Genomic DNA, 27705 nt, shown 5'->3' on the forward strand with positions numbered 1-27705 from the left:
CAGGCAGAGACAGGCTGTTCTCTATGAGCTGACAGCAGCCTGGTTCTAAACAGTGAGTATGAGTCCAGCCAGGGATCTACAGTGAGGTGCTGCCCTATAAAAACAAAACAAAACAAAATTTTAAAAGCGTAGAGAGGAGGAGTACGGAATAGCTTGTAGGCAGATTTTACAAGCTCTTACAATTCCCTAATACAGTAATTATAATAATAATTATAAAGTTCAGTTATGATACTAGGTTTTTAATTCTAGCCGTTGGGTGTTTTTGTTTACTCCAGTTTAAACTGAACATGTTACTCTAATAAATGAAAAAATTAGTGACTGATTGAGAATTTGTCATTTTCTTTTTTACATTTTTTTGGGGGTGTAGGGGTTAAGGTATATACCACCATGGCCATCTTTCTTAAGCTACAAAAACTTCACTTTAACATCAGAAATTTGTGTCTTGGCTAAACAGTTATTGTTTTATAGCTCCTGATATTTTAAAATAAAAATGAAACATGTATGACATTGTAAAAACATCACAAAGGAATCATGTCATGCTCAAATAAAAGGGTAGGCATGGTTGGGGTCTTGTGCCTTGCAGTAGATGAGGCATCTAATAAATTGATTGTCAATGTATAAAGTCTAGGGTTGTGGTTGAGAATTAAGAGAAATTTATTGCAGTAAGACTAAAATCTAGATAGAATATATACTTTGTTTCAAATCTATGTCATCCCTATAATGAAAATTTGTTAAGATTATAAAAAAAAATTACAAGTTCCCCTTGTGTTGAAATCAAAATTGGTTCAGTGCAGATACTGATAAACATCTCTAGTAAACACTGAAACAGTATTAGTAACTGCTACAATCTGTGACAAACTGGAGAATAAAATGAATATTAATGAAGAATAAAACTAGACACCGTGGACAGACTATAAATTCAGAGAAAAACAGCAAAAGAGCTCAATGTACAAAGCTTCTATTACCTTTTCCAGGTCTAGCTCCTCCAACAGTATGCTAGCATTCTTATTTGCTTCAGCAGCCTGCCTGTCTTTGGCTTGCACTATTGACTCCATACAAAGATGACACTTCTTCAGCATTTCCTGCAATGAAAAATTGGAGAAGTTTCCAGCCTCAAAGGACAACTCAAACTTAATAGTCCTAAAAAATATGATCTTCATTAAAGTATTTAAAAATGAGCTTGGGGACAGGGGTAGGGTGCACATAACAAACTATATATTTCCAAGTTCCCACGTGAGAGAGAGTCCCATTTTCAATATGCACACTTAGAAATTAACTTAGGCCTTTAATTTGATAAAAAACATATTGCATATGCACATGGTGTACATACATACATTCAGGCAAACCGCTCACACACAATAGAAATTAAAAAAAAAAAAAACGAAAAACAAATATACATCATAGCTATTTTTGCCTACTGGTTAACTTGCTAAAGGGAAATGGGGTCAATGTCAACCAAAAAAATAAATGTAAAAGCATATGCAGGGGCATTTAACTTAAGTGATTTATTCTCAAAGCACACTTAAAAACAACAAAGGAATAGTTAATTACTAGCAGTAAAAACAATCTGAAACCGGCACCAAGGCAGATACCTGTAATCTGAACACAGGAAAGCAGAGGCAGGCTCTGTGAGCTTTGAGGATAGCCTGGTCTACAAAGCAAGCCCAGGACATCCAAGTCTATACAGAGAAACCCTGCCTGGAGAAACAAAACCAAGCAAAACAAATGAAGGAGGGAGGGAGGGAGGGAGGGAGGGAGGGAGGGAGGGAGGGAGGGAGGAGAAAATTGTTCAAGGACGATGACAAACACCTTTAATCCTCCAACTTGGGAAGTAGAAACAGAGGGAGGCCAGCTGGATGTACATCCTTCAGGGACAGCCAGTGATACATAAAAAAAACTTTTTGAAAAACAAAAAATAATAACTATGTAACCCAGATGTGGTGGTGAATGCCTTTAGTCCAGCACTCAGAAGGCAGAGGAAAGCAGACTTCTGAGTTTGAGACCAGCCAATTCTACAGAGGGAGTTATAGAATCATAGATTATAGGGTATCACAGGTTTCCCTTTTCTCAAAATTCCAAAATAAAATTTAAAATTTTAATCTAACTCAACTCCACCCAAAAAAAAACCCCCACATATTCAATAAAGTAAAATATTTTCTAGATTTGTTTGCCTACTTCATTTTCAAAGGCATGTATAAATATATTTCAAATACACACACGTACCACATCAGTTCGATCTCTTAAAGGTTATATTTTAACCTTCAAAACATCTTCCAAAACTCAAGCCAAAAGTTTTGGACAGAACTAAGTAAAGCCAGGGACAGAATGCAGGACCCACAGCAAGTCAAGAAATTGCTCTAACAATAAACTTCACCTCTAGTCAACAATTTCTCACATTTACAGCTACCCCAACTTCTGTGATGTTCAAGGCATCAAGGTTTTCTTGCTGGAGAATAAGGATCTACTAAGCTTGTTCTCAGAAGAAATTACAAACCTACCTAAGTTTTTTAAAAGGTCATAAATATTATATAAAGAAAACAGTTACATATTACATTTTATTGCTCACACTTAGTTTTATTAGCACAAAAGCTGTATTAACCATAAGTAATTCCCAGCTCATACATATGATGAATTTGAACATCACATTACCTTATCAGTGATGGTCGCTATATACCTCATGCATTCAGAGTCTGATGGAAACTGATTGACTTCTTTCACTAAGTAGCGCACCACCTTCACATGGCCCTAAAAGTAGATATCACTGTCAGATCAAGAACGGATCTAAAGGACTTCAGTCAATCTGCACACTGTCTCAACTAGCATTGACATTAATTAATACTAGTGGAATAAGGATCAAGTTTTGTACTTACACTATGAAGGAAAAGCAAAGCCTTTTGTTCCAATAAGTTACAATGACTTTTTTTTCAATTTCACTTTGCCTTCCCCCAAAATGAAAAAAACAATGTGGCCTAAAATTCTCTAACACTCTAAATAAATAAATATTAGCAGAAAGTGAGAGAAGATATTCTACAAACTTCATCATCCTTTTTCCTGCTCTCATCCAATTTTTAAGTACTAAAAGTAAAGATAATTGCCAGGCTTGGTGTCACACACCTTTAATTCCATTATAGACTCAGGGAGTTTTCTATGAGTTCAAGGCTAGTCTGGTATATATAGCAAGCCCAGTACAGGCAGGACAAGAGTGTAAAAAAAATAAAAAAGGTAAAAACTATTTTCAAAGAGGTCCGATGGCCCATTCCTAAACTCACAATAGTGCGTATGAGTACCAGACTCCCAGAATAGCCTTTAATCCCAGCACTCCAGAGGCAGGAGCAGGTATATAGCATAGCCTATGATTTGAATTAAAGTTCTAAGCCATCCAAAGCTACAACATAGTAAGATCCTGTCTCAAAGCTAACAACAAAATAAGACAAAAATATCAAAACCAAGGGAACAATACCTCCCAAACAAACAAACACATAAAAATCAGTACTATGATAGAAATTACTGTTTATTTTATAATGGTAACGTAAGAAACATCCACATATTATTTTGTGAAAGACTAAGATTTTGAATGTGCAACTAAAACTATATCTGATTTTTACTACTTACTGCATATGCATATACCCATGGTGTATAAATGTGAGTGATTCTGTGTTTTGAACAGTTTTGGCCCCCATAGACTCATGTTGCAATACTTGGCCTTTGGAGAAAGTAAGTCTGTGGGGCAGGCTTTGAGGTCCCTTACTGCTCACGCTTTGCCCAGTCCAAAAGAGAATCTCTTCCTGGCTGCCTTCTGATTGATATATAGAACTCCTGGCTATTCCAGCATTAAGTCGGCCTGCATGCTTCCAACAATGATGACAATGGACTGAACTTCTGACGGCCCCTATTAAATGTTTCCTTTATAAGAGTTGCCTAGGTCATGGTGTCTCTCCACAGCAATAAAACCGTAAGGCAATGCCCAGTGAGAGGACAACTTTGCGGAGTTGGTTCTCTTCTTTCACCATTCTCTAAGTTCCAAAAGTCATTCTCTGGTTGCCAGGCTTGATGGCAGGCATTTTTACCCACTGAGTCATCTGGCTAAGAAGCCTAGGATATCTTTTCACAAGTATCCTTAGTTTTGATGTCCAATACAAATCACATTCACAGAGTTTCTGAAACACTAGATGGATTTGGTTTGCCAGTAAAGCATTTAATATGTACATAGTATTACTGCTTTCCTCACAGCTATTAAATCATAAAAATGAGTCTAGAATAATCACTAAGCCATGGTCTCCATAGTACAACTGGCCATGTGCAGAGGAAGTGAATGAGGATGAAAGCAATACCTTTCTAAATGCAGCCATGAGAGGCGTTATCTTGCGGTTATCCGCTGCATCTACATCTGCACCTGCTTGCACCAGTAGCTGAACCACATCTAGGTGTCCACCATTTGCTGCTAGCCACAGCGGAGTGTTCCCCTTCTTGTTACGCACATCAATATGAGCTCCCCTGGAAATGAAAGACAGCATTTTCTTATGAGATGGAATGACAGGTACAGCAGTAAAAATCTAACTGCTGTGAAAATTTTGAAAGGTAAATAATCAAGAACAAATGAATTTTTCTAAGAATTGTATTATTACTGAGTCTTTCTAACAAATTAAATACTCATATATTCAATAAATGCTTTCCTTATTGTCAAACTCACTGCATAACTCTGAACTCTGCAAATACCACACATTAAATATCTGAAATAAAGTGTCTGAGGCAATATTCACCTCACAGTATTTGTATTCACATATTTATAGTACATAGACAAAAGAAATATAGCTTTTGCGTCCAGTTAGCAAAGTAGGTAATCTCGGCATTCAGGGAAGCAGAGGTAGGCAGATCACTGTGAGACTGAGGCCAGCTTGGTCTACAGAGCGAGTTCCAGGACAGCCAAAGCTACACAGAGAAACTGCGTCTCAAAAAACAAAAACAAAATTCACAAAAAAACAAAAACAAACAAAAAGAATAACTGGTAATAACAGTTAAGAGTAGTCAGAAACAAGTGGTTGTCCTAGAATTCACTACATAAACCAGGGTAGCCTCTAATTCACAGAGATACAGCTGCATCTGTTTCCCGAGAGCTGAGATTAAAGGCATGCGGCACAACACAGACAAAAATAAGAAAAATTTCAAGTCCAAAAGCCAAAAGTGACAAGCATTCTTCTGGAAAACCAGCAGGCAGCTTCCAACTACAAATAGCAACTCCTCTTGATCCTGTCTGACACTGAACAGTTGCTGTCAACTTAAAAGCACTGTTAAGAAAAGAGGAACATGTAGGTTACAGAAGTAGTTACATTTGACTTTTTACAGCTTACAAAGCAACAGAGACCAGAAAATCATAACACTGACATTCATACACAAAGGATATACGCATAACATACCTGCCAATGAGAAGTTCACAAAATTTATAATGCCCTTTATCTGCGGCTATGGTTAAAGCTGTGTCTCTTGAGGAGGGCACTGGAGGGGCATTAACATCAGCACCTTTATCCAAAAGAACTCGGCCCACCTCTGCATACCCACCAGAGGCCGCTTCCATTAGTGGTGTGAGGCCAGTCTAGGTTTAATGGAAAATAAATAAATAAAAAAAAAAACAATAAAGAAAAAAAAACTATGGAAGAGACCAGAAACAGCCAAAATGTTAACAATCTGAGGGAGCAATATGATATAGTTTCTACAGATTCATAAATCTCTGTACTGATAATGGTTTGAGTTAGTCAATTAAAACATTAATTCCACCTAAGATCAGTGGTATGGTGAACAGGATTTGAGTAAGATACAAGTCCATTGATGTGAATGATAATGTATGCTGCCCTTGAAAAATGCATTGTTTTCATTGAATAATCTGTCATTGATACCTATAAAAAAGTATCCCAAGTATTTTCGTACGTTGAGAAATAACTTTAACTATATATAGTAGATTAATGTGACTAAACAGTAATGAAAAGATAGCCTCTTAAGTAAACCTGTTTTCCTTATTTAAATTTTTCTGTTATTTTGTCACAATAACAAAGAACAGACAACTGGTAAGTTTCAGTATTGTTCTTACCTTAGCTCTGTGTTCAACGTTTGCCTTTCGATCGAGCAGAAGACTAACCACTTCAGTCCTTCCTTGGAAGCAAGCTAAAGTAAGGGCAGTGTTCCGATTGGTTTCTATCTGAGCGTTTATGTCAGAACCCATGTCTAAAAGGAGCTTGACCGCAGCCGTATGCCCATTCATAGCTGCCAACATCAGTGGAGAAATGCCCAATTTGCTGCCAGTTCTGTGCATGAAAAATATGGGGGAACAAAAGGAAACATCATTGTGTGTCCCAGCAGAGAGGAGGCAATGATTGTTAAAAACCCTTGAATATAAAATTCTCTCTGCCATTTTTTTTAGAACAGAGTATCTTGCAGCCCATGGTGAGTGAGAATGACCTTGAACTCCTGATTCTTTTCCTTCAACCTCCCCAGTGCATCAATTACAAGAGTAATCTGTAATTACACCCAGTTCTTGTTTCTGTAGGATTACTTAAAATTTTATCAGGCCTTACATCTTTTGGGATATTAAAACTTCCTCATAGAACTTTTAGTAGATGCCACATAATAACAATCTAGTGAGCGAATTCTGTATCCTATGACAATGAAGCAATTATCTGTGTGTTTAGTAAACACTAACAATGATAATATGTTGCCTTTGGTACCCTAAAAAAAGTAGTTTGTATTTTTAGTGTATCATCATTTTAAATATGTGAACAAAACATTATCTTAATTTTTTATTTTAAATTATAATAATTTTATACCACTAAACAGTATTTCCACATATGTATAGCACGATATTCTGAGTAAAGGATCGACAAAGTAAAGCTTGCCTTGAATTGATCTCAGCTCCTGCATTTAGCAGTATTTTGATGATGTTCACATAGCCACCAGAAGCAGCCAGGCTTAGAGGTGTGTAATCAGAAACATTTCTGTGTTCTTTATTTGCACCCCGAGCTAACAACAACTCTACCACCTGCGGGGGAAAAAGATAAGAAAAATGATTTCTAAAGGCAAATATTTCTGATTTTATTTCTGGTATATAAAATGAGAAAGCTCTCAAATGACAAAAGCCTCAGAAGCCAACAAAAAGCACTCAAATTAAAAAAATAAAAATTAAAATAAAAAGAAAGAAAAAATGAAACAAACAAAAAACAATACACTTAGAAATCTACTGCTCACAGAAAATTCAGATCCTGTATGTTCTGTTAAGGTCATTCAGAAATGAGTATTTTTGTTACTTTCATACTTATAAGAAAATGAGATAAGATTCATTTTATCTGTACATATAAATGCATTAAATTTTTAAAAGCCTCAAACACTTTTGTTGTTGTTGGACACAAGGTCTTACTATGTAAACCAGGCTAACGGCAAACTCAGATCTGCCTGACTGCCCTGTTTTTTTATTGTTGTTGCTAAACTAATGAAAAAATTTCCCCATATCCTGACCACCTTAATAACCTTAACATTAATCTATGCCTGTGGGCACTGCACTGAATCTTCCCTAGTAATGGGTCCATGGGTATAATTTTATAGGACACTGAGGAATGATTCCAAGAGCAGTTATACTAGTTATAGTCCACAAACAATGCCATTCTGGCTGGCGCTGCTGCTGGGTCTCAAGTGAATTTCTCTGATAGCCAAATGCTCAGTATTAGGAGGATTTTAGCCATTCAGAGTTGTATCAATTAAAACCTTATTTGTTTAAAGAAAAAGATTACTTGCATTAACGTCAGGAAAGGCCCACATGGAATGTGCGTGGAAGACAGAGAACAACTTCCATGAGGTGATTCTTAGCTTCCACCTCAGTGAGGTCGGGTCTCTTGTACAACAGGGCACAATGAGCCATTTCATGTTTTTTTTTTCTTTTTCTTATTACTTTCATTAATCACCATGCGTGTGGGACATCAATGTCAGATTGTCAGGAATGGTGCTAAATATTTCTACATGTTGGGCCATCTGTTGACCTATTCTGTATTATTTTAATGGCACTGTCTTACTATATTATAGAGCCATGACCAACCACTATATAGGCCAAGCTTACACCAATCCTATTGCCTTTACCTCCCAAGTCCAGGGGGTACAGGCATGAACCAATAACAGAAATAAGCTGGCATGTCTGTTTTAAATGGTTTGAGTGCTCTACAGTACCTGTCTCATAATAAAACAAAAATAAATACTGGCACAATTGTGTTTTCCTCAATTTCATTATGTAACTGTAATAGCAACTCTAATAGCAATGTTTCTATAATTTTATATTGAATTAATTTTTTCCATGTCATACTACCTTTCTAATGACACCAGATGAAAGGAAAGTGCTTATAGGCAAAGTTTTATACTAGAAAGAAAAATTGTTACTTATCTTGCATTGGTTAGTATTTTGTGGTACTAAGAATGAAACCCATTCTTAAATATGCTAGTCAATCATGTTACTAATGACACTGTCTCCAGACTGCGTGCTCACAAAAGGATTTTTTTTGGGAGGGTGGAGGAGAATGGGAGGGGGTTGTTTTGTCTTTTTTGAATAAGTTTTGTTTGTATAGCCTTGGCTGTCCTGGAATTCACTCTGTAGACCCTCTTGCTGGGTTTAAAAGCGTGTGCCACCACGGCCCAGCTGGCTTACTGTTTGTAAATGAGGTTAATTTATTTCTTTAATTCAAAACCAAAATAATTGTCAATATATACAAGAAATACTACTTCAAGCTAAATTATCATTTGGAATTAGAAGTATTTAACTGCAAAAAAAAATCTGCCATCACATTTCTACCTAGAATTGCTAAGAATCTGATGTGACTGAAGTAACAATGGCCTCCACAGGCTCATATATTTGAACACTTGGTCATAAGAAAGTGGTGCTACTTGAGAGGGAGTAGAAGGTGTGGTCTTGATGAAGAAAATGTTTCACTGGACGTGGGCTTTGAGGTTTCCAAAGCCCATGCCAAGGCCAAGGTCTTCTTTTTGTGCTGCCTATGGATAAGAATGTAGAACCGCCATGTCTGCCTTCACGCTGTCATGTTCTCTCTTATAACCATAATGAAGTAAACTTCTGAAAGTGTAAGGCAGCCCATAATTAAAAGCTTTCTTATATAATAAGCGTTTTTGTCTTAATGACCAATGTCTCTTCATATCATTAGAACACTACAACACAAGTTTTTGGGTTTTGGGGTGGTTTTGTTGTTGTTGTTGTTGTTGCTTTTTAAAGGCACTCTCTCTGTGGATGGGCTGGATGGAACTCTCTACAAAGACCAACTTGGTCTCCAAATGTGAGATCTGCCTGCCTCTGCCTATACTAAAGAGGACTAATATTAAAGACATGGGCTAGCATAGCCTGCTACCTTTTAAAGATTTTCTTCACCCCCACTGTGAATTAGAGATGAAACAAATGGAAGAAACAATACAACAGAATAGGTCCAACAGTCCTTATACACATCATGTTTTTATTTCTAATCTGCAATGTGAAGGAACACTACCTTCTTCACATACTTCTGCCATTTTTGTTACATTTCCCACTCTTTTGATAAAAATTTTGACATTTATTAATTTTGATAACCTTGAGGGTTTAGCTGATTCAGTCTAAGATAACTCTGAAGGGATGGAGAAAAAGGAGAGAAAATGTATTTTGAAAAATAATTTTATTACTGTCTGTGACCAAATGTGGGAACATATGCCACAGTGAGCACGTGGAGGTCATGCGACTACTTTAGAAAGTAATTTCTCTCCTTTCACCTGGAGTTGTCAGTCTTATTCAACAAGCTCCTTTTTAGGCTGAAAAAGAAACAAACATGGAGCCAGGCGCAGCGTCTGCACACCTGTAATCCCAGCACTCAGGGAGGCAGAGGCAGGCAGATCTCTGGGAGTTCAAGGACAGCCTGATCTACAAAGGGAGTCCAGGACAGCAAAGGCTACATAGAGAAACCCTATCTTTGAAGAAGAAGAAAAAAAAAAAAAAAGAATCTGATGTGACGGAAGGAAGGAAGGAAGGAAGGAAGGAAGGAAGGAAGGAAGGAAGGAAGGAAGGAAGGAAGGAAGGAAGGAAGGAAGATGGATGACAGGGCAATTTCTAGATGTAGATTTGGTAAATTGTGAATCCATACAGATTTAGTCTGTTATCTCCTATAAAAGTTTGAGGGAAGAAAAACCTAGGTTAAGAAGCTAATGACTAAACTCCACAGAAACACAACTGAGTGCAGTCTTACATTCTTGGGCCTACACAATCAACTTCAGTTGTTTGGTCTGCATGAAATTCTAGAACAGAAAAGAAACAGGTGCTGCACATCAGGAACTCACAAATCTCATCTGGAACGGCTTAATTTTTTCTCTTGACATACATGCAATACACAAGATTCTTACAGCAGGTACTACTTTTAGATTAATAGCATTATATACAATACATAATTTTCTGTAAATAGTATACTAACCATATTTCTGCTAATACACAATAATTTCAATCAGTCTTATAGGCAAAATAATCCTATATGAAGTACAAATACATGAGTACAGATGTGGTAAACAGAATAAGAGAAAATATTACCTCTTGTCTGCCCCCAGAACAAGCCAAAGACAGTGGTGTGTCCTTGGTTCTTTCTGACTGGGCTTCAATGTCTGCACCATTGTCCAGCAATATTTCTACAACACCAACATGACCAGCTGTAGCAGCCAAGATAAGTGGAGTAAAACCTGGAAAAACAAAAACCCCAAAAAAACTTATGATCTTACTATATGCTAAGCAAAGAAACAGTAACAACTGTTTTCCAATTTATGTAAGTATCAGTATGTGGATATAAGATGCTTCCAATTACATATTTTCCATAAACATTCCATAAAGTGAAGCTAACAAAACTCAGGGCTACCTTTCTTGTCTCGGTGCTCGATACTAGCTCCTCTTTCTAGTAGTGTCTGTACCAATTCCTCATGGCCCCCAGCACAGGCAAGCGTTAGTGCAGTATCATGATTGCTCTCAGTCTGTTTAAAAGCAAAACAAAAACATCAGTGTAATTAGTTTATCTGAGGAACTGCTAAGTGCTAATGATAAACAGATTCTACGTGCCACTCTACTGTATCAGGACATCACGCTCCAAGACTCAGGCTAGGCTGGAATGCACGACCTTCTGGCCTCAGGCCTCCTTGAGTACTGAGATTATAAACACCTGCCACCAAACCGGGCTTACATGAAATATTTGGATGGTATGTGGTTTCCTAATAAACCTTCCACCAATAAGTAGCCAATATATGGGTTCTTTTTTTCCTTTTCCCCTTTTCTTTTTTGGGGGTAATGGTTCTGAAACTTTCTAGCTCAGATCTGCCTTAGCTGAGGATGACCTTGCCACCAATTCTGGAGTGCTGAAATTACAAGCCTATTCCATATGCTAGGTTCAGCAAGTGACCTTTCTAAGGTCACAATAGTACTCAAACATTTTTTTAATATTTCAAATAACATTGTTCATACTTTTGAGATGAACCTCATGTATCCCAGGCCGGCCTTGAACTTGTATCATTTCTTCTTTCAGCCTCTTCCTCTTTATTGCTAAGGATTCACTGGCACATGTCAACATGCCTGGCCTAAAATTTATATGTGCTATATTTACATTTATGTTATATATAAATATATATACATGTTACATACTATAAATAAATATATATATACATACACACATGTACACACGCACACATAAATACATATAAATACACACACAAGCTCTTTGAGAGATGCAGGGCAGAACATTGATTGCTAAGGACAAATATGTAGGAATGCAAATGTAGGAAGGGCAGGTGCCCAGAACCAGCTGAGAAGAGTCTGAAGGACTACCAAACAGTGATCTGGAGATAAGTAGAGAGTTCCTCTGATGTCTTCAGCTCATTTTCACCAGACCATGTACAGTACATGAGGAAATTACCAGAGGGCAAGAATGACCACCAGAAAAGACCAGGCACAACAACAAGAGTGGGAACACAGGGCCAGAAATACAGGTCCTACTAGCTAGAACAGAAAAATTTCAGAACATACAGAAAACCATGTAGAGTCCTCTATACAGACTAAATTAATTACTTTGGACCCACAATAAATAAATAAATAAATAAATAAATAAATAAATAAATAAAGCTGGAAAGACTTAAAATTTAAAAATTGCGCCAAGTATGGTTTCACTCACTGTAAATCCCAGCACTTAGGAGGCAGAGACCAGCCTGGTCTACAAAGCCAGTTCTAGGACAGCCAGGGCTGTTATAGAAAGAAACTCTTGAGTCAAAAAAACAAAACAAAACAAAAATTGTTTTCAACTTAGCCATATTTAAAAATAAGGGTCCTAAATTCTTTAAGAAATAACACGTGTGAGATGCACTATATTTTAAAAAATAAAGACCGTAATCCTGGTGTGGCACTGCAGAATTTAAGTTCTGGAATGATGTATGACTAAATATGGCTGCAGGGGTATTAAGAGATTTACAACTCTTGACTGAGACAGGCCCTCACTATGTAGCTCAGGAGGGTGTCTACTCATCCAGATGCTTATTCATGAATGCTGGGAATAAAGGTGAACACCAAGCCTGGCCTCTGAGACAGATAGGATCTCACTATACAGCTCTAGCTTGTCTGGTGTACTGTGTGTGAAAAAGGTGTACTGTATGTGAGTCTCCTCAAACTCCGCAATCTGCCAGCCTCAATTTTCCAATTTTTTTAACTTAATAAATCAGTCTGACTATTGGAAAACATTTTAGGTAGTTTGGAAAATTCAGATAGTCTGGACAAATGAAGATATGAATGTACTTTTTTTAGTTAGATTTAAGTATAAGTAAAAGTATTTCCAACATAAATCCATTTATAAAACTGAGAAGTATTTTAACAGGCTGACAAACTGGGCTGAAGAAGCATTTATAATGAGAATCTTTTAATACTAAAACCAATCTCAGAAAATGTAAACTGATGCAATCACTCTTGCCTATAAACTCAACATACATATCGAAACTAAGGTTTAACCTATGACAAAATTTCAGAAATAAGTTTTCTCTTTCTCTCGTTTGTTTTGTTTGAAATAGTCTCTTTATGTAGTCCTCTCTTGGAACGCTTTCTGTAGACTAGGCTGTTCTTGACCTCAGAGTCCACTGCCTCTGCCTCCCAGGATAGTATGGTGGGTTTTGTTCTTTTAAGGGGCTGGTCTCAATCCAAAGACTTTGGCTGACTTCCTATGTAGACCACAGAGGTCCTCCTGCCTCTTGAGTACTAGGATTAAAGGTGTGTGCCATCAAGCTCTGCGTGTATCTAAATGTTTTAAATTATGTGTCTCCAAGGATTGTGTCCTGAAAGTTGTTTACTACGTAGCTGGAGCTGGCTTGGGAACTCAATACTGCCTTAACCCAGTGAGAGCAGAATTGTAGTCGTATGCCACTGTGTTAGGCAACCCATATTTCCTCTTCGAAAACATGTATATATCTCCATGACATACTGTTTTCTTTATCCTCGTTAGACTTTAAATTGTTGTCTTTGTTTTTGAGACAGGCTGTCCCTATATAGACCAGGCTAACATTGAACTCAAGAGATCCACCTGTACCTGCCTCCTAAACTCTGGAATTAAAGATCTGGTAGACTGCTGGGCATGTCGGTGCACGCCTGTAATACCAGGACTCAAGGAGGAGAGGTAGGCGGATCTCTCTCAGTTCTGTGCCATCCTGGTCTATAAAGTGAGTGCAGGTCAGTCAAGGTTACACAGAGAAACCCTGTCTTGAAATAAAAAAACAACAAAAAATCTAAAACAAAAATAACAAACAAATTGGTACACTATGGCCAGCCCATAAATTTTTTGAAAAGCTAAAGAACTCATGCTATGTTTTCATTTTTGACCTACATGTAATATTTTGTCCAGAAAATATTAACTGAACTGTGAATCAATGTCTATAACTGTAAAAGGTCACAAATTCAAAGACTATTACTAGTACAGACTTAAATATTTATAATGTTCTTCTTTAATAATATTTACATAATACAAGAAGCCATACTCTCCCAATAACTTCAATTACAAAAAACTAAAAATAAGACAAAAAGTAAAAATGATCAAGAGTCAAGAAATGAGAAAAAGCCTACTAGTCAGTGCTGGAGAGGGAGCCGCAAAAGCTGCTCTGCAGAAGAGCTGGCAGAGACAGAGCCACTGACTGCAGAGATCAGGGATGGCCACAAGGGAGAGATGCACCAACTACAACAATGGAGAAGGACATGAAACTTCAATAAGTGACAGTTCTGGGTTTCAGTATATGATCTTCATTTCAAGTTTCATATTTAAAAAAAAGAGAAAGAAAAGAAACTGCCTCATTTCAGAGAAAAGGAAACAAAAGCATATTTAAAACAACTTTCTAATGGCGACACTAAACTGGGAACTGCTAGAGATAGGCTTTTAAAGAGCAAGAAGGACATTGCAGTTTTAAAAGGACATTGCAGATAATCAATTGCATCAGAAAGCCCATCAAACAGTATTCTGAGTGAGACTGTTAAAACACCTGTGCTAAAGGCTCTCTCTGTTAATTATATGCAATCTACAGATAGATTTAGGTTACAGGTAAGTTTTAAAAATTCTTTGGAGACATGAGAGTAAATTACAATAGTAATGTCCAACTTAAACACACAAATAATATGCAAAATCTAAAAAAATTTTAGGTGTCAATAAAATAATTTTCCCTCATTATAAAGCATGAATTTAAATAATTAATGTGAAGCATCATTTTTCCTCAAGTGCTCTATTCAATAATTTCAGGTTGACAAAGTTAAATATAGGTCATTCCACAGAATCTTAATGCACTATACAGAGTCAACTGAAATTTAAGTTCAAACTATTTAAAACACACACACACACACACACTTTTTGAGAAATCAAAAGGAAAAAAAACTGAAGCTGAGTAAGGACAGTTGGCAAATTCCTTAGAGAACTGAAGTTAGTTATAAGAAGGCCCATTTCATTTTTCATTAATAAGTGGAAAAAAAAACTTAAAAATAACATGAGAACGTAATGTTCTGGAGGACTACTTCTATCCAGCAAACATTTACCCAATTTCAAGCTGGTATTATCCTGCTTTACAACCCATCGATAAAAACTGGAATGAACAATGACTGACAGCACGCAGGAAGAGTGTCTGAGAGATAACGCACAACAAGGATATTTTAAGGACTTACTACCACACTGGCCAGGCAGACTTTACTCCTTCATCAAGTTCCTAAGGCAAAGTCTCAAACACGGAAAGAAAAAAGAAAAACAAAGGAAGGAAAAGCTGTATGGGGCTGGAAAGGTGGTTCAGAGATTAAGAGCACTGGCTGCTCTTCCAGAGGACCAGAGTTCAATTCCCAGCACAACATACTATGGTTCACCCTATCTGAAACGCTGATTCCAGGGCTTCTGATACCCCATATAAACACATATGAACAAAACACCAATGAACATTAAATTATATATATTAAATATGTATATTTACATATATATATATATATATAACAGGACACAGTGACAGCAGACTTCCAAATGCTGGGATGCTAGCCATGAGAACATTCCCAAAACGCAGTATAAGGCCTTAATGTATAGCACATATAGTAAAGTTCCCTTGACTTCATCAATCATATCACTATAAATAATTGAAACTTTCTCTTGATTCCAAAATCAGGAAGAACAGAGAAAGAGAAACCTAACATTTAGGCAATTGAAGGTAAAGCACAATTTCACATACTTTTCAATTTTGTTTTCCCTTCTTGGGCATTGGGGGAAGTAGTACTGAGACAACCATACTGACCTGCAACTCAGAAGAATCCTCCTCCTAGTGCTGTGATACCCAACCATAACTCACATTCAGTTATAATTAAGTTTTGATGTTAAACTTTGTTAAATATGTTAAATGTATGTGACCCAGGGTGGCTTCAAACAGGCTATGCACCAATGAATGACACTGAACTTTTTACGTTCCTGACTCAACCTGTGTGCTGGAAAGAGAGGTAAATACCATCCTACGAGGTTTAATATGGTGCTAGGGTATCCAACCTCAGGATTCTGTGCCCACTAGGCACGTACTCTACCAACTGGGGCACATTCCCAGTCCACATCCACATCTTTGAGTAGATAATAACAGATGGAAATAATGTATGCTAAAATCTTTTATTAAGTTTTCTCACATTATTTCTAATTTGAGAAAAGTCCATAGGAGCTAAAGAGTAACAAGACAGGAAGTTCAGAGACATATGATGTACATGTGAGAACAAAGAGGCTACAACAAGTATTTAAAAGAAGATCATCAGAAAAACAACTGCTCCTTCCTTACACTTATGTGTCTACAGGAGTCAAACTGCATACAATGAAAAATAATTAATTCCGGGGTATCCACGCTGAATCTTATTTACTGCTTAATAAAACCTATGCCCAGTTTGTACTAGGGATCAAATTCAGGAAGTCGTACCTGCTCTACCTGTTAATAGCAGCAACTAAAGGAAAAGGCCATTCTATCCCAGTTGAGAGATTTAATCTCTCACAGTAGCTCTTCAACCTATTTTTCAGTATTTCATTTGTGTGTTCCAGCAGTTTGGTCATATAAACCAAAACATTCAATGCATTAGAGTTCATGAATTTTTTTTTCTTCAGTAGGAAATAAGTTTACATAATTGCATACACACACACGCACAAAAAAAAAAAGGATTTTTAAGATTTTTATTTAAGTGCCTGCTTGACACAATAGCAAATTTCTTAAGTCAACTTCAATAATTAACTCAGGAAGAAGTGTGGTAATTATCATTTTGTCTGTTGGATCTTTTCCAAAAGTACAATAATTTCTCTACATCTAGGTAAGCACTCAGGACAAACTTAACTCTTTATTAGGCAAAAATGCAACAAAAGTTTTTAAAAGCCTCAAAGTAGAAACCAGATAGTGATTTTAACACACACACACCCCCGCTTTAAATTTAAGATTCAGGTATCTATGTGTGAGCAATGTGCCTACATGTATATGCACTACCTGAGTGCCTTATGGCCTCACAGGCCTGCAGAGGGCACCAGATGAACAGAAACTAGAGTTAAAGCTGACTATGACCCACCATTGGTACTAGGAATCCTTGTGGGAGTAACAGGTGTTTGTAGCTGCTGAGCTTAAGTCCCCAGACAGAGATTTGTTTTGTTTTGTTGAGACAGGGTTTCTCTGCGTAGCCTTGGGTGTCCTAGAACTCACTCTGTAGACCATGCTGACCTGGAACTATGGAGATCCATCTCCCTCTGCCTCGAAAGTGCTAGAGTTAAAGGTGTGCCTCATCACCACTCAGTGCAAGCAGGGATATTTCAAAGAGCCACAGTTAAATCTTTTTGTTTGTTTGTCTTTTATGTTTTTCTGAGACAGGGTTTCTCTGTGTAGCCTTGGCTGTCCTGCAGACTAGGCTGATCTCGAATTCAGAGATCTGCTGCCTCTGCCTCCCAAGTACTGGGAATAAAGATATGTATGCATCACCACCACCTGGCATCAGTTGCTCAAATCTTGATACATACACTAAAGTTTCGTTTAATTTATGTAAATTCTCAATTAAATTATATGACTATTGGTTAAGAAAAATCATGAGTGAAGTCATCATCAATGCCCTAGTATTCAGTAAAGTCAAAGTTGCACTTGGGCACATTCTTTTGGGCCCATTTTATTTGAAAATGCTTTTAAGCCAATAATTTAACTTTGCATAAAGGTCCCTACACAAAGTTTCTCGGTCCCCTAAAAATCAAAACACACTTCTGGTCACATACAAGTCTTAAGATCAAAAGGACAAGGGAAATAATGCATTTTTTACTGAATGTTCAATGTCATGTTTTACTGAATCCTACACTCTGATCAGTATTACATATAAATGTGGTTTTCAGTTTTAAGAGAGCCTAATGAAGCATGAATGGTACCTTACTGAGTGTAATGGTGCACACTTGCAGTTCTCCCTAGCCAGAAGTCATGTATTTTGGCAAGCTACAGTAAGACTTACAGCTAACAAACAAAAACACCATGTCTAAGGACCAGACTGGCCTTGAACTCATGCAATTCTGATTTATCCTTCTAAATGATAGGATTAGGTACTAGCCACCATGTCTGGCAGTTTATTAAAAAAAAACAAAAAAACTTAATTCTTAATAGTACCCAGAGTCTTTGACAATGCAGTCTTAGATGTGTAAGATCACTGAAAGTTAACATTTTAAGGATGGTGTGATTCCAGTGAGACCGCCTCTCCTAAATGTGGCACTTACCTGTGCATCAATATCAATGGCAGGGTAGATAGGTAGCATGGCTGAAGGAGAGATGATAGGACTTGGAGTTGGAGTCTGAGGTTGGGAAACAGAAGCAGCGACACTGTGGGTAGGAGTGTTTGACATTGCAGATGCTCTTCCACTGACTGCTGTTGAACAAAATAACTGTACTTAATAAGGAGGAAACACTGTTAGCAAGGAATATTTAAAAGTATTAAAAGAGTTTTTGAAACAAAATGCCTATAAGATATAATCATCCATCTGAAAGAAAAATTCGCTTTTAATGAAGTAGCCAAAAATATTAATTCAAAATAATCCTGAAAACAAAAATTTTATGCACTAAAATTACATAGAAAAGGAATAATAGTCAAGAATAAATGAGGGAAAGGTGATTTTTTTTTTAATTTACACATAATATTTTAGAACGAATAAAAGTTACTTCACTTTTGGAATGGAAGATTTTTAAAGTCAAACTATTTAAATCATCACACATTTACTAACACAACAAGACAACAGGGCAATAATAACTCTGAAGACCCTGGTGTAACAGTTTTCTCAACTATAAAAGCTTGATCCTCATACAGGTATAGATTTTCTTATATTAAGAATTATTCTGTGAGGAATAAAATATCTCACAACCAATCTAGCAGTCACACTGACTTTTAGAACAAAATGAAGATTAGGTAGAAATAGTGATAGTTTACACAATCATCCTCCCTGAGTGGATTTTTATTTTTCTATGTAGGATTCTGCTGCAATCTTAATTCACCCACATATGTGATTTAAATAATGGCTAGTAGGGTCTGTACGTGAAGTAGGAGAATGCTAAAGACAGAGTCATAAAACAGACTGAGTATTAGCTTAAAGGAGTTTACTCTCCCAATAACTCAATTCTGAAGTTAATGTGTAAACATCCTCTTCAAACACAGTAAGAATGCGGCTGCATTAAGTTTGAACAAGTATGTGTTTCCCAAGTATTGTCAACTATATCAGACAGAAAACAATTATGATATACAGCTAAATCGAAAACCAGGCAAAAGAACTTATCTTGCCAAGAATAATACTGAAATTATCTTTTAACAGAGGTATATAAACATGACTATCAATTAAATCTACATAAGATCCTTAGGTGTACATAATACACTACATTACAGCAACACAAACTCTAGAATCATATATTTTTAGTTTACTTAAAGTTAAAAGAAAAACAAACAAACAAACAAAAAACCAAAGAAACAAAACACTTGAATTATTAAAAGACCAGATCAAGAGAAAGGGGCATGTGCTACTGATTATCAAGCAACTCTGATACTATTCCACACTGTCTTATTTATGTCTTTATAGACAGTGTCAATCGTGCAATCTTGATCTCCTGAGTCTACCCCAAGATTGCTATGATTATAGGCATGAGCCACCATACGGCCTTACAGAGTAAGTGATTTCATTGAGAGTTCCTATCCTATACATAAATTTCAAAAATTACATAAAATCTGCCCCTTTTAAGATTGTTTACATGTTTCTTTTCAACAGGTTTTCAAAAATGGAAAGAATGACTGAAAATGACCTTGAGTTTCTGCAATTGCTGCTTTCACCTCTCTAGTGCCAGGATTGTAGAGCTGCACCACCACAACTGATTTTATGGAGTGCTAGGGATCAAACCCAGAGTATATAGACACTATACAAACTGAGTTATATACTTGGCCCTCAATGATTTTTGTTCAGTGATTTTAAATGGGCTACAGGATTGCCAAACAAATGTGTAAATTTTAATCAACATTCCAACTGGAATAATATATTTTAAAGTACACAATTAGTTTTCTTGTTCAGACTGTTTCAAATTGGTTCTTTTGATCGTTTCATTTTTAGTTAATAATAAAAAAATCCCTCACTGCCTTTGGGATGCCTTTGAAACTGTTTTATCAATAGTAAGTAACCACTTAACATTCAACCATTTACATTGATAGAAGAAAAAAAAATTTAAATATCTAAGTACCTAAAGGAATTCTATTACTAGCATTTTCTTTCTTTACATTTTAAAATTCAATTTAGAGATGGAAAACCACATGCTTGACAAGTTTTAATAACAGCAGGACTGGAAAAGTGTAAATCAAGACAAAACAAAGGCTCCTATTAAGAGAAATCAAACCACTACCTAGTTTTGACTTGGTGGGTATGGAGAATTAGAAAGGTTGAAGATGTGGCCAGCTAAGTACCAGAAGAAATGAGAGCATCATATGAGAAACCTAAACAAATGAGACCTGAGTAGTAAGGAGGTCAATGCTTGGGGGAAGAAGGCCAAATGAGATTGCATTACACAAGAAGCCCAAAATAAGATGGGGAAATGATCCTCAGTCAACTGCAAGAACAAGTATGAACAGAAGTTGTCAAACAATGAGAGTACAGGGAAAAAAGGTATGTAAGAGTGTACACATGTATGTGTGTACCATATGAATAAGAGTGAGATATTAGGTAAGAATCATCTGCAGGTAGACAGGAAGGTTATTTTTAATTCTCTTCTTTCTCCACTGAGTACTTGACTCACACAAAAGAGTATGACACAGTGGCAGCCTTTCTGGAAAACAGCAAACTTGTCATAATGCCTAAAATCTTACATTCATTAAAATTAAAAAAAAAAAAAAAGTAAGAGAAAACTTTTATGAAAGAAAAACCTTGAATACACAAACAGAAATCTTGGGAATAAATGAATCAATAGAAAAAGCTGCTTTACAAACACCTTGTAATTCTTATTAGAATTAAAAAACTTTACAACAGCAAATTGTTGACAACTATGCCCAAGTACATCAGGTAAACTCTGATAACACATTAAAAACAATTTCCCAACAGTCATTGATTTTGAAAGACCAAGGCTTCATTTCATCAGTAAGTAACACTTAACTCTATAATCCTTTGGTTACCTGATATAATAGAGAAGCATGATCTAACTTACTGGACATAGTATTAATTTTAGATTTATAGCTATTATGTACTAACTGTTATGCAATGTTAAAGACTTTGTTATCAGATGTCATTAAGTAATTAAGATGTGATTAACAGGGATTTTGTTTGTAAAAATCATATACTCATGAATTAAGATTGTTACAATTCTTATTATTAGTCACTACTAGCAATTTTCGTAGTATAGTTTACTCTTAATATTAACAGAGATTTTTCATACTACAGTTTGGTAAGGAAATTAAAAAAATGTAAAATTTTCATTACCTGTTTTTGTTTCTTAATGTTATTTCAACCTAAACATCTAACCTCTATACAGCGTATTTTTCTTTCAAGAAATGAGCCTTATATTAATATATGACTTCACCATAATGTTTCAAAAAGTTTTAAAATTAAAAATAGTAAACAATACAGATAAAGACAAATGAGTTTTTAAAATGGGAAGCAATCAGAATTCAACTATGTGCTCTTTATTCTTCCCTTTCTTATCAAGTTTCCTTCCTGAAGAAGGAAAACAGTTTAATAGGGAGCTCTTTATGACCTACAACCTATGAAATCTCATTCTACTCTGTACACAGTTCACAAAATTAGTCCCATATAAGCAGCATTAACACTTAAGTTTCAGTCCTTGTTAGAAGAGAAGAAAATCTCTCTGGCTACACACCTGAAAACACGTCATTTACGATACTATTAGGGAAACACCTTCCCAGAATACAGTCAGAAACAGACTATACATTAACATTCACAGGGGATTAAAAAAAAAAAAATCACTGACATACAGTAGAATCAGACTCTACTTGATTGGTACTTTATTAATGTTGTCAAGGTTTGTTTTGATTGTTGTTTGCTTGTTTTTAAATAGCCACCATAAAGTTTGGTACATTACCATATAAAGTATTTTCTTCGTCACAAATAGAATTCTTAATATGCCCTATCACCTTTATACTTCAACTTTTATCAATGTGAAGACAGAAGAAAAAATGCAAAATCCAAATCCCAGTGTTCTGAACTTAAAGTGAAAAACAAAACCAAAGTAAAAGCCAACACTCAACCCACTAATGAAAAAAATCTAGATTCTCAGCCTACTGAGCTAAGACAGATAGATTTGGTCATTTATATTGTATGAACTAATCTTTAATTTGAACTTTAGCCATCTTTTTAACACTAGTTTTTCTAAAGACATTATGGGTCAAGGTCCAAAAATAGTTCTCAAGTTGAGTAATAGTTTAAAAAAAAAAAAAAAGAAAAAGAAAAAAAAAAGAAAGAAAAAAAAAAAAGAAAAAACTTCTGGCACACTCTTACTCGCCTTAAGCAATCATATTTGATACCTGCTCATAACAATATAAACCCACCTGCCATGATGTCATCCAGCGTGTCATTGAGGGTCTGAGCAGGGCTGGCTACCATTAACCCTTGTTGTGTTTCAGTGAGAATTCCTTGCCCCAGCCCTGCCAACTGTGCTTGGCCCAGTACTGGCTGTCCAACTATCACTCCTTGAAGTTCTGTAAGATTTGCGATGGACCCCGGAGGCAAGGGACCCGCTGCCAGAGGCAAAGCTTGAGGCATCGCCAGAGGCTGGATTGGTGCAAAACCCATCTGAGCAGCAGTCTGCTGGGGTTCATCTTTAAGTAAAACAGGATCCACTTGCTGTAAGCGTGCATAGTCGCCCTCGGAAAGTTGCTCTCCAACCCCAACAGAAGTAAGTAATCCCAGGTGCTGGCAAGACTGTTGTTGCTGCTGTTGAAGTTGAATTCTTTGAGCTTTAACTTCTAAATACTGTTTTTTAAGCTGTTGCTGAGTTTTCAGTTGTAACTCTCGTTCTACTTTCTGCAGTTCCTCCAGAATCTTTTGTTTCTTCTGAATTTGTTCCTCCCTCGTTTTGTTCAGTTCCTCGATCTTCTCCTTGGTAAGTTGGTCAGCATGAGCCAGCTCCAAGGACTGCAGCTGTGCATTTTTTTCTATGGCTTCTTTTATCCTCTGTTCCAGTTCTGTTAACTTTCCCTGAGCCTCTTCTACAATGCTCTCTGGAGACTGATTGGTGATGTAACCCTGTACATCCTGGCTGTTTGCTGGCAAATGGCTGTTGGACTTTTGTTTAGAAGCAGCTGTGTGAAAAAGAAACCCCCTCAGAAGTGCACATGAATGGCATCCTCATTACAGAGTTACTGTTGGGAGGTTTAGTGCCAACAGTTATGCACCAAGTTATCATATCCATGAAGGTGAAATGTACTTTTAAGGAGTTAAACACAAGTCCACCTTCTCTATCATAAAATAATGTATGTATTTTATGTGCATAGAGTAATCTCTGAAAGTAAAGTTCAGAATTTTATAAATATCAGAAGGCTAAAATTAGACAATAGATGGATGTAAGCTGTGACACCTAAGTGGTGCAGTTCATGTCAAGTCTAAGGCTACGTGCAGGTATTTCATATGGTCAGAATGTAAAAACTCATAATAAGAGCAGAAAAATAAGGCTAAATCATTAAGGGATACTGAAAACTTGGATGTCTAAGTCAAGATTTTCCACACTTAATAAACATCTGTGCCTTTTATAAAAACACACACACATACACACAAAGAGTGTCCAAACCAGTGAGATGTACCAAGAAGTAAAAATACAACTAAAATATATGTCTGTGTTGGGAACTACCATCTTCAAGACTGACAAAGAAAAGAGAGAAATTCATATATCCACACAGCTACCTAGCCAATAGAGAACTGGGATTTAGTTTCCCTGGAAGAAAAGACGCTGGACGTCGCCATCCTCTGTATCTTCTGACAGCCCAGGTAAATAGAGTGGTCTGGCTAACAGGTATAGCAACCAACCGAAAAGGATGCCAAGACAATAGGCTGGTGGTAGTGACTGAAAAGAGCTGCTGGGAACACCTAACATACTTGTTGGTAAAAGAATGCAGGTAGCCAAAACCAAGATGCAAAAATCACAGTTTCTTCATGTAAAACTTTTCAAAAGAAAAACTGATTCAAGCTGGTAGGTGTCATATTTGGGGACATACTTAAGAACAGGCAAAGTATGACATACACAAGTCAAAAAATGGACCTTGGAATTCTAAGAAATAACGAGTGTGTCTTACGTATCTTTGAATATTAGTAGAGGAAAAAGTATACTAAATACAAATCTAGGTTAAACCAGTTCTTTAAATTAAATTTAATATTTGATCCAACTTCTTAATCTTTATGTCTCACATCACTACAAAGACTTAGGTATAATAAAAATGAACAGAATGTCATCCAACTGTATCCAGCTTAACATTAGAGGAAATTATAGATAATCAGAATTCCATCAAAAAGAGCATCTGACCCTCTTCTGAGTTTCTCTTAGCACCTATCTTCCCTCCCAGAAACTTGTTTTTCTCATTGGTTTAAAACAAACAACAAACAAAAAAAAAAAAAACATTAAAGATACCAACGTAGTAAATTCACTGTTGGTGAAAAATAAATTTTTAAGGTCTAGTTTTTGTTTTCTTACTTTCACCTGGACGTGTAAGAAATAGTCTTTAGAAGTATAACTGACCTTTATTCCTAACAGGAAGAGTAGTAGCAACATTGGCAGGTGGCTTGTCGGGCTCCTGAGGTGGGACAACCATGGGCAGTGCTTGAACTGGTACACGAGGTGCCTAAGAAAAAAAGATGATAGTTGTTCATTAGTACACATTATCACACTTAATAATTTGCAGAACTGTTAAGCATACTTAATGTGCCATTTCAGATAATGATTAATTTACATCAAACTACTTTCCTTAACATTATTCAATTTTTTTTAAACTGGCTATGAATTCCAGTTGTTATTCTGATAATAATTAAAGAAGAAAGTAAGATATAATGCCATCAACCTAGAAAATAAATGTTATAGCAAATGTACATTATCATTGGTATAATTATGCAGAGAACAAAGATGAGAGTTTAAATAAAGATTGTTTAAACTCTAAAGGAAATATAAGATGCTTTAATTTTGAATCTTACCCTATTTAAATCGTGGGATGGGGGGGTTAGCTGAGTGACATCTGGTGGAGGGGCTGCAAGCAGATTATTAGGATAGTCTAAAAGATAGCAAACAACACTTGTATGGCCACCTTTTGCTGCTTCTATCAACATGGTTGAGCCATCCTAAAAGAATGAATACAGAAGGAAAAAAGTTAGCACACAGAAGAAAGCTATCAGATCTCAGATACATTGAAGTATCTAATACAGAATACTTTTCTATTAAAACCAGATAAGCAATACCATCACAATGCCATCACAAATACAACTTATATATGATAATTTTATGATGTTCAAGATGAAGAATTCATAATGCTGCCTAATAGCTTGAGTTACCTACTTTTAAACGGTGAGTAGGGTCTGCCCCATGAGCCAAAAGCAGTTCCACCACTGCCAGATGACCCCCTGCACAAGCCAGGGACAGTACAGTATGGTCATTATTAGCTGTGGTTCGATTCACATTTGCTCCTAAAACAAGCATCAAAAAATCACATTAGCAGATGGGGAAAACAATTTTATAAAGATTCATTCATTTTTAATTCATATATACACATAATATATATATATATATACACATATATGTATGTGTGTGTGCCTGCATGAGATTCTGTGCCCCATGTGCTTGCAGATGGCCTTTGAGACTGAGGACCTTGGCATCCCCTGAAGTCAGAGTTTCAGGAAGTTGTGAGCTACCTGATGTGGGTGCTGGAAACTGAGCAAAAGAAGTCTTCTGGAAGAACAGCAAGTGCTCTTAAGCACTGACCCAATTTTCAAGCATCTACTGTGGTAAAATTTTACTAATTATTTTGTTTTTATTTACACAAGCATGTGTGAGTGTTTTTGAGAGTGTGTGCGTATGTGACATGACATGCATTTGGCATTATAGGACAACTTGTGTAAGTTGATCTTCTGTCTAAGGTGGAGTTCCAAGCATCAAATTCAGTTCACCTGGCTAAGAGGAAAGTATCCTTACCTACTGATAACCAATGACTTACTTTACTAACTCAAGATTGTGTTTCAAAAAGAATTCTCTTTTCACCCCATACAAAATCATTCTAAAACCAACCCCATGAAAATGATACATTTCTCTTATAAATACTTTAACATGTACCAGTAAAGATAATACAAGCTTGTAATATACCAAAGGCAATTATTATATTAAAAAGGTAAAAGACATGGATAGGAAAAATAGCTCACACTCAATCATTAAAAGTACTTGAGTCTCTTCTAGGGAACCCAAATTTGCTTTCCAGCATCTACAAGACCTGTGCCTCTCATTCCCGGGGGACCTGATGCCCTCTTCTGGCATCTGTGGGCACTGTTCTCATGTACACAAACCCAGAGGCAAAAATATATACATAGTTTTAATATATAATAAAAATAAAATCTTCAAAAAGAAAACCCAACATTGTCTTCTTTGGGCTAAATACATAAAAACCGCAGAAGGACAACAAAGCTCTAGGAATGTTTTCTCTCTGGTCTTCCCCTCTTTAGGAAGTACTACAGGAAAGCAAGCACGTAAACTTATCCCCTCAGCTATCACTACATCCCTGATTTGGATTACTGTGCTGGGTATGTGCCACCTGGAAATTTCAGGAAGAAAAGTGGAATCCAATTAATTAAACATCAATCAAAGAAAGCATAATTATAGAGATAATTCCATTTTTGAGAATACCACTATGTGTATATGTCACCAATTTGTACATAAAAATTCCTGAAATAGTCTAGAAATTTGAAATTTTTCTATAAAGTTTTAAGTCTGATTTTTTTAGTATTTTTGTATTGAACAAAGAAAGATTTTATAACTATACATAACCCTTCACTTATTAATCATCTCTATTTGCTTTAAAAGTATTTTAATCTGCTATAAGGAATAAAATTAATTCTTGAGAAACAATTTTTACAGAGCTTCTGTACTAAATGTTGAGAAATCAGTTTATATGTGTTTATTTGGCCAGTAAAGAATTCAAGAGCCGGACAGTGAACACGCATGCCTTTTTAATCCCAGCACTTGGGAGGCAGGCACAGGTGGATCTCTGTGAGTTCAAGGCCATCCTGGTCTACCAAGTGACTTTGAGGACAACAAAAGCTACAAAGAAAAACCCTGTCTTGAAAAAAAATTAGTAATATTAATTTTAAAAAATCCAAGAGAATTATTGACTATGAATGCAAATTTTCAAATCTCTTAGACATGTATCACATTTTAATTCTAAGCATTTCTTTCATTTAAAATCATCTATCTTTTAAAAAACAGATGACATAAGAGTAGGAAAAGTGTTTGCCCAAGTTTTTCTGTGGCAAAACAAAAAACTTGTGTTTGAAAAAATTAATGTATTATGCAGAGTATAAAATTTAAATATACGCTCTTTCACCCTGAAGAATGTTTTCAGAAGTGTTTCTCCACAGAGGGCTAGCTCGTCTAATAGTAGTTCATAACTGTTATAAACATGTTAAGAACATCCCTTCTGTGCCATATAAT

At 36.1% G+C, this 27705-nt stretch overlaps 1 protein-coding gene across 7 annotated transcripts in view; it reads right to left on the reverse strand.

Moving 5' to 3' along the window:
* Positions 1-27705, reverse strand: part of Ankrd17 (ankyrin repeat domain 17) — a 131885-nt gene that overhangs the window by 27628 nt on the left and 76552 nt on the right. For 3 of the 7 annotated variants that reach the window (XM_060380915.1, XM_060380917.1, XM_060380918.1), the window contains exons 12-24: positions 25567-25694; positions 25209-25352; positions 24760-24862; positions 22580-23332; positions 18276-18424; positions 10902-11013; positions 10583-10728; positions 6885-7027; positions 6083-6296; positions 5415-5590; positions 4332-4494; positions 2650-2745; positions 966-1082 (exon numbers count right to left, since the gene is read on the reverse strand). In XM_060380915.1, the coding sequence (XP_060236898.1) occupies positions 966-1082; positions 2650-2745; positions 4332-4494; positions 5415-5590; positions 6083-6296; positions 6885-7027; positions 10583-10728; positions 10902-11013; positions 18276-18424; positions 22580-23332; positions 24760-24862; positions 25209-25352; positions 25567-25694 (2444 nt within the window). The remainder of the gene's footprint in view (positions 1-965; positions 1083-2649; positions 2746-4331; positions 4495-5414; positions 5591-6082; positions 6297-6884; positions 7028-10582; positions 10729-10901; positions 11014-18275; positions 18425-22579; positions 23333-24759; positions 24863-25208; positions 25353-25566; positions 25695-27705) is intronic. The other 4 variants (XM_060380919.1, XM_060380921.1, XM_060380916.1 and 1 more) reach the window with 3 other exon arrangements.

This window comes from Meriones unguiculatus, chromosome 3, assembly GCF_030254825.1.
Source record: "Meriones unguiculatus strain TT.TT164.6M chromosome 3, Bangor_MerUng_6.1, whole genome shotgun sequence".
NCBI classification, from domain to species: Eukaryota; Metazoa; Chordata; class Mammalia; order Rodentia; family Muridae; genus Meriones; species Meriones unguiculatus.